The following is a 12,917-nucleotide window of genomic DNA, read 5'->3' as shown; positions in this document are numbered from 1 at the left end:
CGTCATAGGGTCTGCAGAACAACGCAAAGGCAAACACAGAGGGTCTAGGAGGTTGAGTTTTCTTAAGGAAGTTGTGTCGGGATTACTTGTGGAAGAAGGGTAATTCCCTTAAAATAATTTTGCCCAGATTTTCTTGTTGTTTGGATTGTCAGTTCGGCATCCAAAGATTGTACTTAGATTTTTACTGTTGCATAATAATAAAACCCTCATTGTTGCACCAGTTTTACCAGGTTGGGTTTTTTCGGGTACAATTGTCCAAAGATAACAGTGTCAATTTATTGTGTGTGTGCTAGTATTTTCTCAGTTTCTAGCGCTATTATTTCTGCAGTATTTTATTTGTGAAAGTTGCAGTGTGATTTATTTGATATTTGTCATAGTAGATAAATTGTTAAATACTTAACAATTATAAAAATAAATTCCAGTTGCTGTAATAGGATTTCAGTTTTGAAATTTTCACAAAATTTCCCTCAAAACAGCTTCAAAACTACATTATGTGGGGTCTGTAGCTGCCCTGGCAATAAACCGGCTGGTTAGACCAAAAAATCATTGAAGCTTCTTAGATAACCGGGTTTTTCGACCAGTTTGATGGCCTAGGCTAATGAACCGGCCGGTTTGACTGCTTTACAGTTCGAACTGGCCGGTTTTGAATACACAGCCAAGACCCTTCTCTCTTCCAAGCTATCCCATAATCCATGCCAAAATGCCCAAATACAAACAAGCATAACCACCCAAATGCAAAATGAACAAAGTACCTTTTGATCAAAAGCCCACCTTCCAACATTTGCTCTTGGTAAATGGGCAAAGAGACATATGATTGATGCAGGTGGCGGAGATATGAATGCTATGTCACATTGGCTACAAGGTGGCTCTCAGGGGCAGCAGGATGGAAGAGATGAATAGAAGAAAAAATTCTCCTAGGGGCCACCCACTTTTGGTGATAACACAGCCTAAACAATATTCAAAGTCTCTGAACACAAAAAAGTCTTATCATTGCCTGGGACAAGTCCCACGAAGAGTACAATGTGGTTCATTAGATCAATTGTAAAGCAATGTAGCAGGATTTTCTGAGTTTTGACAACAATTACAGTCATTGCTTTTCCCATGGACATGCCTTGCAATGTTTGAAAAGGTTATACAAAACAGATTCCACACAGTATCCAGCAAGTTGAACTCAAGCTCAACTTTGACCTGTCTGCATAGAAAAAGAAAGAAATCTAACCTGCATTGCAATCATTAAGCCTTGTTCACTGTTAACTCTCCATTGATTTAATATTTGCCCTGTTTACCTCAACAATGTCCATTAATCATTAATGAAATAACACATTTACACTGGCTATCAAATTAGAAGTCAATCTAAATGATTATCAAGTTACCTGAAGTTGAAATGCTCTCTTCCTATCCGCTTGAAGAAAACCTCTTGTTGTATGCAGTTCCTGTAGGGGAAGTGTCACAGGTTAGAAAGAAAATGCTTCTAAAGAGTCATGGAAAAAGATTTCATTATTTTTCTAATGGAATCATAGTTGCCCATACCTTTTGAGTATCTTCCAGAACTGCCTTGAGAAATGCCAGATCATGTTCAAGCCTAACATTTTCAGCATGAACAATATTTGATAGATTGCTTGCCTCTTCCTGTGCAAGTTCAGTGGCTAATGCCTTCTCTTTCCAAAATTCAATTTCCCTAATTGCTTCCACAAGTGTCACCGTATAATTCTGCCTACCTTTCATGGAAGCAGAAAGACTTTCTTCTGCCATTTGTCTATCTATTGCTGCAGGAGACAATTTATCTCTGGCAACATCATCCTTCTTCAATGTAGGTGCCAGCTTTATTTCATTCTGATCTGCTAGATCTGACATTGATTCCACCCCATTCCCTACACTTATTACGCTGATTACTCCATCATTACACTCTAAAGAAAAATCATCAGTTCCTGATCTTTTACATAACTCACTCCTGTTGCTAGGTAAAACCTCTCCTGAAAGTTGGCCACATTTGCCAGAAGGGCAAGGAACTTCCAAACCTTTGCCATTTTGACATGAGACCTGCCAAACTGTCTTCTTCTTTCGTGTCTGTCTTCTTTCATCCTCCTTTCTTTGCATGCTTGCTAAATTTTCCAATTCAGAAGAAACCTCGGAGCAAGCAACAGGACCTGATAGTACCTCACTTGTAAGTCTGGAGCCTTCCACCCTCTCGAAATATTTGCTAGACTGGCACATCAAAATACGAGGAATATAATGATTCAAAAATTTGATGCTGAAAAAATATTATTGACAATATGCCAATCAACTAAAAAATAGCTCATTGTGTAGTCATGAAAACTATTTAACTAAGAAGCTAAGAATTAATATGAAAACCAAATGAAACAATAAGATAAAATAAATGTTCTCTTTCAGCTATCACTGAAACATCCTTCCCAACCCAAATATAAGCACTAACAGCTTGCCAGACAGCCAATCTTCTGACAAAGATAGTACTCACAGAATTGAAGTTAAAGTATTAATACTAAACCACTTAGTTGTGGACATGATAATTTTAATAATGACCAAGAAATACGTCAACAGGGCTATAGAGTACAACCAGTGCCAGTAGGTTACGGGAGTGTCCAGAACACTCCTAGATGCTAGAAAGCTAACAAAAAGAAAAAATTTAATTGACCACAAAAGAGAGAGTAGCTAGATCTTGGTACAGAAAAGGAGTAAAACACTAAGAGGCCCAAGCTCAACATCAGTGTCATAACTAGAAATACAAGTAGAGGAAGATGAGAGACGAGGTGTCCTCGTCTCCATCTATCATTGTGAAGGAAGCAACAGAAAGACTTATGACATCCTCCAGAGAATACCCAGGACTAATGTTATCAAAACTGGACAGGACCAGATGACCCCAAAAACCTGAAATGGACCAGAACCAAAAAAAACTAGAAAAAAATAGGACTGGTGGGCCCCAAAACCATGAACCGGGCTGGAACCAGAAAAAATAGATGGACCAAAAAACCAGCTAACCAAAAAACACACAAAATATTCAATTTTTGAAAAAAAACATATATATTCAAGTACATCCATATGAATCCAAATCATTATATACAAATATGCAAAGTTTCACGTGTATATACTATATAGCAAAGGTGAATATAACCAAAGTAGAACCAAGTGCAATCCATCTCTGAACCAAAATACATCAACAAAAGAGGTTCTCAATTATCTCTAGGGTCCAAAATCAACATGCTAGAACAAATAACTACATATCATGAAAAGTATTGCCTCTGTCGGGATCCTCAATACCAGTGTCACTCTCTAAACATTAAAATAAAACATAAAAAACTTAACATGCCTAATCAATGATTTTGTTTGAGTGAATGGTACATTTTTACTAGTGTCCTGACAGAAGAGAACAACAAGCAATACCACCAACATCAAGGTACATATAGGGCTTGGAGCTGCTGATTTATGCCAGTTCCATACCCTTATACATGACAAAAGCCAATGGAAACATTGCAATCATGCCAATCCTGAAATCCTAAAAATTGTTAACTCTGCTGAATTCTGAATGGGATCTAAAATTCAACTATCTCCCTATGAAATCCCATGAGGTTGGGACCACTCCCAAATATCCTAAAGAAATTAATGACAATGTTGAAATTTTAAGTAAAAGGATATGGAGACAGTAGAGTTTCAGTTAAAAGACAAAAAATCCAAAGTTGGCACCTTTCATTCAAATGCAATTGCAAAAGATCCTGGCAACCAATATTATTGCCCCCATGAAACATTCAACCTATGTGCCTAATATTGTAGTTGTAAGGTATAAAAACAAAGCGATAAGCTTATGTGTCGATGTTAGAAATCTGAATGTGCTTTCTTTAAAAAAATAATTATCCACCAACAGAACTTTTATTACAAAGGATCATGAAATAAGGGAAGATGGATTTTCAGGCTATATCTTGTTAGTTTGTGTAGCTCGGACAAGTGTTCTAGTCTCAAGTGGTGTCTATGAGGCTAGGAACACAAATTGATTAATTATCTCCAAGTGCAGTCTATTTTATGAAGGGAAAATGTTTTAATTAGATTTATTAACCAGTTTTAATTATTTTCACAAGTCTAACTTAGGGAAATGTGTTAATTAATCACCATTAATTAAGACAAGTCGATTTCTCTCTAGTCACTTGTAGAAAAGTGACTTGAATCGGTCAAGATGATCTTAGCCATCTATTGTGATTAGATAATGGTCGTGTTGAAATTTCTAAGTATTACCTGTTAGAAATTTTATCTATATTCTTTGTTTTATTTCGCCTACTTGTTTAATTACTAACAAGTTATTTAACCATAAAAACATTGAAATAGACACAATACAGTCTCAACCATCTACAGATCAACAGCTGAAAGAAATTAATGGCAGAAGTGTCCTCAGACACACAATTTTATTAATCAGAAAAGAAATTACATAATAATTTTGCAAGAGTTTACACACACACTCCAACACTCTTGCAATCAGGAGAATGAACTATATATAAGCTTAATTTCCTAACCTATTCTAGTTATGGACTACTTATTAAATTAACAAGTGTCCATTTACAATAAATGCAATTCTAACCAATCTACTAACTCTACTCCTAAATTGGAGCCTAAGATACGACATTATTCTAGATGTCATATCTTTTACAACAATATTCTATTTCTAAGTGTCTCCAATATTTAATTAAATATTCTAAATAAATAAATATTCTATCCTAACTTTGTGAACTATGAATTTTGTATTTTGGATCATCTAACATTCCCCCCTATGATCCAAAGATACATTACAACAAATACCAAGTTCATCTCTGAACTTAGTAAATTTGATCCTGCCAAGTGGTTTTGTGAAAATATCGGAGACTTGATCTTCTGAAGGACAATAAATTGGCTTGATGACGTCCTTGGCAATGAGCGATCTAATGTGATGATACTTGGTGTCCACATGTTTTGTTTTGGAATGAAAAATTGGATTCTTGGCAAGCTTTATGGTTGACTGGCTGTTGATGAATAATGATGTAGCTTCTGCTTGAGGAATGCCCAAATCCTGCAAAACTCTGCGCAACCAAACAATTTCACATGCTGCTTCCCATGCTGATATGTATTCTGCTTCGGCTGAAGAAGTGGCCACTGTAGCTTGTTTCTTGCAACTCCAAGATACTGCAGTTGACCCCATGTTCATTAAATAACCGGAGGTTGATGCTCGATCATCAATACTACCAACAAAGTCGGCATCTGAAAATCCGCCAAGTACAAAGTTTTTAGTCTGTTTGTAAAGAAGACCAAAACCTTTTGTTCCTTGGATATATCATAGAACCCTTTTGGCTGCATTCCAGTGGCTGTCTTGTGGTTCCTGCATAAAGCATGAAAGAATACTAACTGCATAAGATAGATCTAGTCGAGTCGTTGTCAGATAAATCAGGCTGCCAATCAACTGTCTATAACTAGTGTTGTCCACCTTTCCCCCCTTCAAATTTTGAAGGATTCAAGTTTTGTTACATACGGGTAAGAACTGGCTTGCAATCTTGCATTCCAAATCGTTGAAGAACTTTTGTTGCATACTTACTCTAAGAAATGAAAATATGATGTGGACGTTGGAATACTTCAACTCCAAGATAGTAGTGAAGTAGTCCCAAATTTGTCATCTTAAATCCTGCATGTAACTCCTTTTTCACCTGTATAATATGATCATCATTGTTTCTAGTAATGATCAAATCATCTACATACATAACAAGAATCACCATATTTTTACCCTATTGACGTACATACAAAGTATCATCAGATTCACTTCGTTGAAAGCCAACTTTCCAAAGGTATTCATCCATTTTGGCATACCAAGCTCGTGGAGCTTGTTTTAACCCATATAAAGCCTTAATCAGTTTACAGACTTTATGTTCTTGCCCTTCAATTTCAAAACCTGGCGGTTGTGTCATATATACATCTTCCTATAAATCTTCATTGAGGAAAGCACTCTTTACATCCATCTAATGAACTTTCCATCCTTTTTGTGCTGCTAATGCGAGTGTTAAGCGGATGGTGTTCCATTTTGCTATAGGAGCAAAAGTTTCCTCATAATCAATGCCTTCCTATTGCGCAAAACCCTTAGCCACAAGTCTAGCTTTGTACTTGTCGATTTCTCCATTTTAGTTGTACTTAATTCTGTAAACCCATTTGCATCCTATGGGTTTAACACTTTGAGGACAATCAACAAGTTTCCAAGTATTGTTGTCTTGAACTGCCTTATATTCTTCAACCATAGCTTGTTGCCATTCTTTATATTTTACTGCCTCTTTGTACGTGGAGGGTTCAGTAAAATCATTCGTGATCAAGGCAAAATTTCCTTCATTCCTGGTTGACCCCCTTGTTCCTGTTTTATTTTTCTCATCAAGCCTTACATCTTTCAAAAGTTGAACAACCCATTTTGGCAATTGATGTTCACTTGTTTGAGATTCTGAAAAGTCACCATCATTATAAAGAGGATTAATGTAAACAGAGGTACGTTGATCAACTGTAGATTCTGGGGGCAGAGAATCATTGTCAGAAGAACTACTGCTACTAGGAGATTCTGATGAACTGCCAGAAGACCCAAACTATGTTGGTGAAGTAGATGGACTGGATGAATCATCTTCAGAGGAAGGAAAATCAAGTTCATACCAATTTTGTGAATTTGGTTGACTTTGAATGTTTCCTTTCCTTTTATCTCCTTTTGTTTCCAATTTTTGAAGAAGATGTTCTATTTCTTCAGCACTCTTACTCTCAGTTTCATCAAAAATTACATCTCTGCTGACAATAAATTTCCCATTTGACAGAAGCATGTACCCTTTCTTCTCATCCAAATATCCAATCATTGTGCATTTCAAACTTCGTGAGTCAAGCTTAGTTCATTTTTCTTTTGGAACTAAGGCATAACACATGGAACCAAAAACTCTAAGGTGTTTAACTTTAGGTGTGAAACCAAACCATGCTTCATAAGGTGTGATTCCATCCAAAGAAGTAGTGGGAGACTTGTTCCTTAAGTAAACAGTTGTATGGATTGCTTCTGCCCAATAAATAGGACTTAACTTTTTAAAAGTTAACATAGATCTCGCCATTCCTAACAAAGTGCGATTCATTCTTTCTACTACTCCATTTTGTTGTGGAGTGTAGACATTTGTAAGATGTTGTTTGATCCCATTGTCTCTGCAATAACTTTGGAATTCATTTGAAGTGAATTCTCCTCCATTGTCAGTTCTAAGAGTGCCAATCTTTTCTTTGACTTCATTTTCAACAAGTTGACGAAAAGTTTTAAACTTTTCAAATGCCTCTGACTTATGCTTCAAGAAGTAAACCCATGTCATTCTGCTGAAATCATCAATAAAGAGTAAGAAATATTTGCAACCTCCTGAAAAGTTTAATAGCTTGCAAGGGTCCACAAATGTCACTATGTACTAATTGCAAACGCCTGTTTGCTCGCCATGAACTTGTCGGGAAAGTCTCTCGACTTTGTTTTCCATAAATGCAAGCTTCACATCTTGCATTTTCTTTCTTGAAGGTAGGAAGTCCCTTAACCATTCCTTGTTTTTGCAGTTGAGAGAGATTGTCAAAGTTTAGATGTCCATATCTCACATGCCATAATCTGATAGGTGAAATGTTTGTGCTTGCTGCCCCGCAAAATAAGAATTCCTTGGAATAACTGTTCCTTTCATTCGTAACAGTTTTCCATCTTCATATCCTATCATCACTGTTTTCATATTTTGTTTGATAAAATTAATTTTAACTAGGCCATCCTCCAAATCCACCTGATGTCTAGCTTGTTGGATCGAGACTAAAGACAACAAATTCTTTTTAAAGGTGGGTACATACCATACATTTGAAATCAATCTTTCTCCAATGTTAGGAAGATAAACCTTAACAACACCTTTTCCATAAGGAATATGTTTTGTATCATCAGCAAGAAAGATTGAACTAAGGTGGCATGGTTGGAAGTCCCAAAAGAATTCTTGTCGAAAAGTCATGTGTTGAGTTGCCCCTGTATCTAAAATCCATGCATCTTCATAATCACTTTTAAGAAAAGTGGAAACTAATGCCGCTGATTCTGAGCTTTGACTTGATGTGAAGACATATTTTGAACCATCATTGTCTTGATCAGTGGCAAATTGAGCTGTGTTTTGATGGAACTTTGTAATTTTATCAATGGAAGTTCTACAATCTTTTGCAAAATGGCCCACTTTGTTACATCTTCTGCAGACAATTTGATTCAAGTCTCTGCCTCTTCCTTGATACTGTCCTTTGCCTCTGCTTTGACCTCTGCTTTGAGTTTGCCCTCTGCCTTGACTTTGACCTCTTCCTTGATTGTTTCCTCTGCCTTGAAAGTTGCCTCTGTTTTGAAAGTTTCCTCTACCTTGACTGTTTCCTCTTCCTTGAAAGTTTCCTCTATTTTGGCTTCTTCCACGACCTTGTCCACTATGTGCTGCTGGATGTTGATTGAAATGTCCTCTTCCTCTAGAATTGTCAGTTGATGATTTACTTGTGCTGGCCTCTATGAAGAAGACATCTTCCCCTTGTTTCTTCTTCCCAAAAGTTTTGTCATGTTGAGTCAACATCTCACTTAGCTCATCAAACTTTAATTTATCTAACTTTCTGGTCACTTGTAGAGTTTCCAAAAAATGCGTGTAAGAAGAAGGCAATCTAGCAATTAGAATTGTGGTCATGAAACTGTCATCTACTGTTGGAAATCCGGCTTTTACTATTTCTTTCTTAATATTTTTAAGCCTAGAGATATACTCAAGGACATCTCCTCCTTTAGTTAGTTTTTGTTGAAGCAACTTAAGTTGTAGATCAACCTTTTTTGATTCAGGTTGTGTATCAAATAGATCTTTGAAAGTACGCAAAGCAAACCATGCATCTAAGGCGTTTTCAATATGAATATACATCTCATCATTAACTGAAGACTTTATAAGAGCTAGTGCCTTGACATTTTTAACTTCCCATTTTGCAAGTGAAGTTACATCTGTAGGTTTATTAGGCTTAATGTATCCATCACATATGTCTTGCAACAATTCATTATATATTAGAGTGCTTTCAATGAGACGTTTCCATATCTTGTATGATTTTACCCCTTCAAGCTTATCAGAATTAGAGAAATGATTAAGTAACTTCGACATTGTAGGTTTGAAGCTTTGCACCAAAAAGAATCAAGCACAAGAAAGAGATGAACAACACGTCACATGAAACATGCCATGCAAATCCGGACTTGGCCTTGACCCTCGTATAGTTGTTGGAGAAGAAAAATGACTGAGCTTTGCACTTGGCTCTAGTCAATTTCTCTTAAGAATTTTACAATGAAATCTTTCAAAATTTGATTGATTTACAATCCTTGCAATGTTTTATGCAAAATGTACTCTAACTATTGAAGTTTCTAAGTCTACCAGTTAGAAACCCTCCATGCACTTTACTGGTTTATTCCTACCTACTTGCTCTGTTACTTAACAAGTTATTTACAATGTAAATACTAAAATAAACACTATTGCATGCTCAACACATTACAGATCATCAACTGAAGGAACCATATACAAGCACACAAAATGACACCATTATTTTTGGACCAATGTCCCCGGAAAAACCCAATGTAGGAAAACTGATGCAGCGATCTGAGGGTTTTCTTATTAAGTAATTTCAGAGTACAATTTGGCTACCAAATCCGGCTTACCCAACAGAGAATTCCCTTGGCAGTAGTACCTCTCAGTCTAAGACAAATGTCCCGGTTGAAACCCCAAATAAAGCCTCTGGCAGCTCCTCAGCTCCAATCTGCCCCAGAAACCCCAGCGTCTACCTTTCTGGACTACGTCAGCCTCTCTCTTCTCAATGATGGCCCTGCGTCACCCTAAATGGGCCTGTGTCAGCCTCAGGAGGCCCTCCGTCAACCTTCTGGCCCTCTGCGTTAGCTACGCTGGCCTCTCTGAAGCACTGTGCAGCTCCTGGCTACCTCTGCGTGGCCCTGCGTGAGCCCTGGTTGCTATTGCGTCACTCTCTCTGGCTCCTTCGCTGATCTCCCAACACTATCTCTACCTCTTTGTCTCTCTGTACTCACTGCCCCTCGGCTGCAACTCCAATCACTAATTCTATCTCTCTTAGCAAACACCGCTCTAAAGAATAGAATGACTAATCATTTGGTGTAACCTCCAAGTGACCCTCAAACCTCCTCTTATACTTTTCTCGTTGACATATCAATGGCCGAGATTAAGTCCCTAATCGATGGCTAAGATTAGATCTGGCTTGATCCATGTCTTTTGGACCATTCTAACACAGTTTTATATTAATCCACATTAATATTTTAATTTCCCTAAGTTTAGACTTAGGGACTCCATTAAAAATATTAATTATTTTAATATCTCCTAAACTATTTAAAATTTGCCCAAACCCTTTTTGGGTATTGGAGATCTCATGTGCCCCAACCTCTCCACCAAATTTCATGGCTAGAGGACATCCGATGCTACCATAAATCAACACTAACCCCCCCTCAAAGTAAAAAAATTACCTTGAGTTACAATGTCTCACTTATCTCTCCAAATAAAAAATTACAAATAGAATCTCCTTATTACTCCAAAAATTACAAAATTTACTGCCTGAAACACTTACAAATAACCCCTCACACCTTAGTACTCCAGAAAAAAATTATAATTTACAAGTGCACCTTATTACTCCACAAATTTACAAAAAAATAAATTCCCAAAAAATTCAAAAACTCACCATATCTCTCCAAAATAAAAATATTCCTTATCTCTCCAACAAATGCTTCTTCACTCTTCGATTCAAATTTAAACTTACTTGAAAAAAACACCTTAAGAAGCTTTTCCTTACACTAGCTGACGTTGTCCTCCACGCTAGTTGCTGACTGGCTCACGCTGGCTTCCACGTTGCTTGCTGGCTGGCTCATGCTGCTTGTTGGCTAGCTCATGCTGCTTGTTGGCTGGCTCACACTGGCTGCTTGCTGGCTGGCTCACGTTGGCTTCCTAGCTGCTTGATTTGGGATACTTTCACCTGATACAGAGTATGTGAGACACTATGGTAGTGTTTTAAGATTTTTTCTGTTGTTTTTCCTTTTCCGTGTCGATGGAGAATACTTGTTATTGGGCTTCTCCAGCAAGCCTCGGCCTTTTGGAGATTTGAGGCTTGCACCAAACTTGATTCCCCACTGCTACCAATAACAATACACAATCTCATGTGGATCTAAGACTTGCTTGCAGTGCAAGCCTGATCCATGAGCCTTGAGAAAGGTTCTTAATACCAAGAAGCGAACCATTATCTTCACTGATAGAAGAGAATAAATATATAGAGGGTAAGAGTTTGGATTAATTGAGACAATACTGATTCAGAAGGCGTTTTTTGAATAACACCCATCAATTGCTTTGTATTTATATGTTTGGTCATTGCTCGTTTTGCTACTGAGCACAGTTTGGCCCTTCACAAGAACAGAGCCCTTTGCAATCTGAGAATTTTGCAAAGAGCCGAATGAATTGCTGCCTTGGGTGACATTGCCTACAACCTTATTGAAAGCATGAGAAATGTTCTTATCATGGCCAAATAGCGTGTTGAAGCGGAGCAGATAACAGAAATTCAAGACACAGAAGCAAATTTTGATAATAATAAAAAATTGATTTTCAGATTTAAAAATCTAAAATCAATAAAATAATAAAATTTCTTTTCCTTTTGAACAAAAACTGGACAATTTTCATACCAATCATTTGCTGATCAATTCAATGGAGTTTTCCAAAAACTTGTAGAGCTGGAATCTCCTCCTCACATCAGCTGCATTATTGAAGCTCTGATACCACAATAATGGTAGAAGTGTCCTCAGACACACAATTTTATTAATCAGAAAAGAAATTACATAATAATTTTGCAAGAGTTTACACACACACTCCAACACTCTTGCAATCAGGAGAATGAACTATATATAAGCTTAATTTCCTAACCTATTCTAGTTATGGACTACTTATTAAATTAACAAGTGTCCATTTACAATAAATGCAATTCTAACCAATCTACTAACTCTACTCCTAAATTGAAGCCTAAGATATGACATTATTCTAGATGTCATATCTTTTACAACAATATTCTATTTCTAAGTGTCTCCAATATTTAATTCAATATTATAAATAAATAAATATTCTATCCTAACTTTGTGAACTATGAATTTTGTATTTTGGATCATCTAACAGAAATAGACAAACACACAAGTGACACCATTATTTTTGGACAATCGTCCCTGGAAAAACCCAACTTGGGAAAACCAGTGCAACAATTCTGAGGGTTATATTATTATGTAGTCTTTCTGAGTACAACTGGGTGCCAAACTGGCTCACCCAACAGAGAAAATAATCTGGCAGTAATACCTCTCTATTCGGAAGCAGATATTCGGAAAGTCTGCCCCACGAAACCCTCTCTAGCACAATCTGAAGCTCAGCGTTAGCCCTCCTGGCCTCTTCGTCAGCCTGAAACCCTCTGCATCAGCCTTCTGAGGATCTGCGCAACCTCTTTGACCTCTTGCGTCACTCCTACAACCTCTGTGTGGATGACGCAGACCCTTCTGGCCTTTACGCAGTCCCTGCTAGCCTGTACATGGCTCCCTTTGGCTCTGCATCTACCTCTCTGCTTCTATGTTGGTATCTTGGCACTATCTTTGCCTCGTACTCACTGCCCCTCGCTACAACTGATCACTGATTCGATTTCTCTTAGAAAACCCCGCTCTAGAAAATCGAATGACTGATCACTCTAGTGTGTTCTCCAACTGACCCTCAAGCCTCGTCTTATACTTTTCCTGTTGGTCCTTCAACGGCCGACATTACATCTCTAATCAACGGCTAAGATTAGGTTTGGCTTGATCCATGTCATTTAGACCTTGCGAACCAAGTTTTATATTAATACCCATTAATATT

General features: G+C 37.3%; 1 protein-coding gene across 1 annotated transcript in view; it reads right to left on the bottom strand.

Annotated features, from left to right (window-relative positions):
• The window catches only part of LOC149200497 (Galactose oxidase/kelch repeat superfamily protein), a 284,557-nt gene that overhangs the window by 21,187 nt on the left and 250,453 nt on the right, over positions 1-12,917 (bottom strand). Inside the window, exons 15-16 of the mRNA XM_089402744.1 lie at positions 1,531-2,205; positions 1,374-1,433 (exon numbers count right to left, since the gene is read on the bottom strand). Of these exons, the coding sequence (XP_089258870.1) occupies positions 1,374-1,433; positions 1,531-2,205 (735 nt within the window). The remainder of the gene's footprint in view (positions 1-1,373; positions 1,434-1,530; positions 2,206-12,917) is intronic.

Source organism: Pinus tabuliformis, chromosome 2_1 (assembly GCF_031772625.1).
Source record: "Pinus tabuliformis cultivar Carrire ecotype Pingquan chromosome 2_1, CPIR1, whole genome shotgun sequence".
NCBI classification, from domain to species: domain Eukaryota; kingdom Viridiplantae; phylum Streptophyta; class Pinopsida; order Pinales; family Pinaceae; genus Pinus; species Pinus tabuliformis.
Note: the sequence above shows the minus strand (reverse complement) of the source record. Positions and strands in the feature narration are given on the sequence as shown.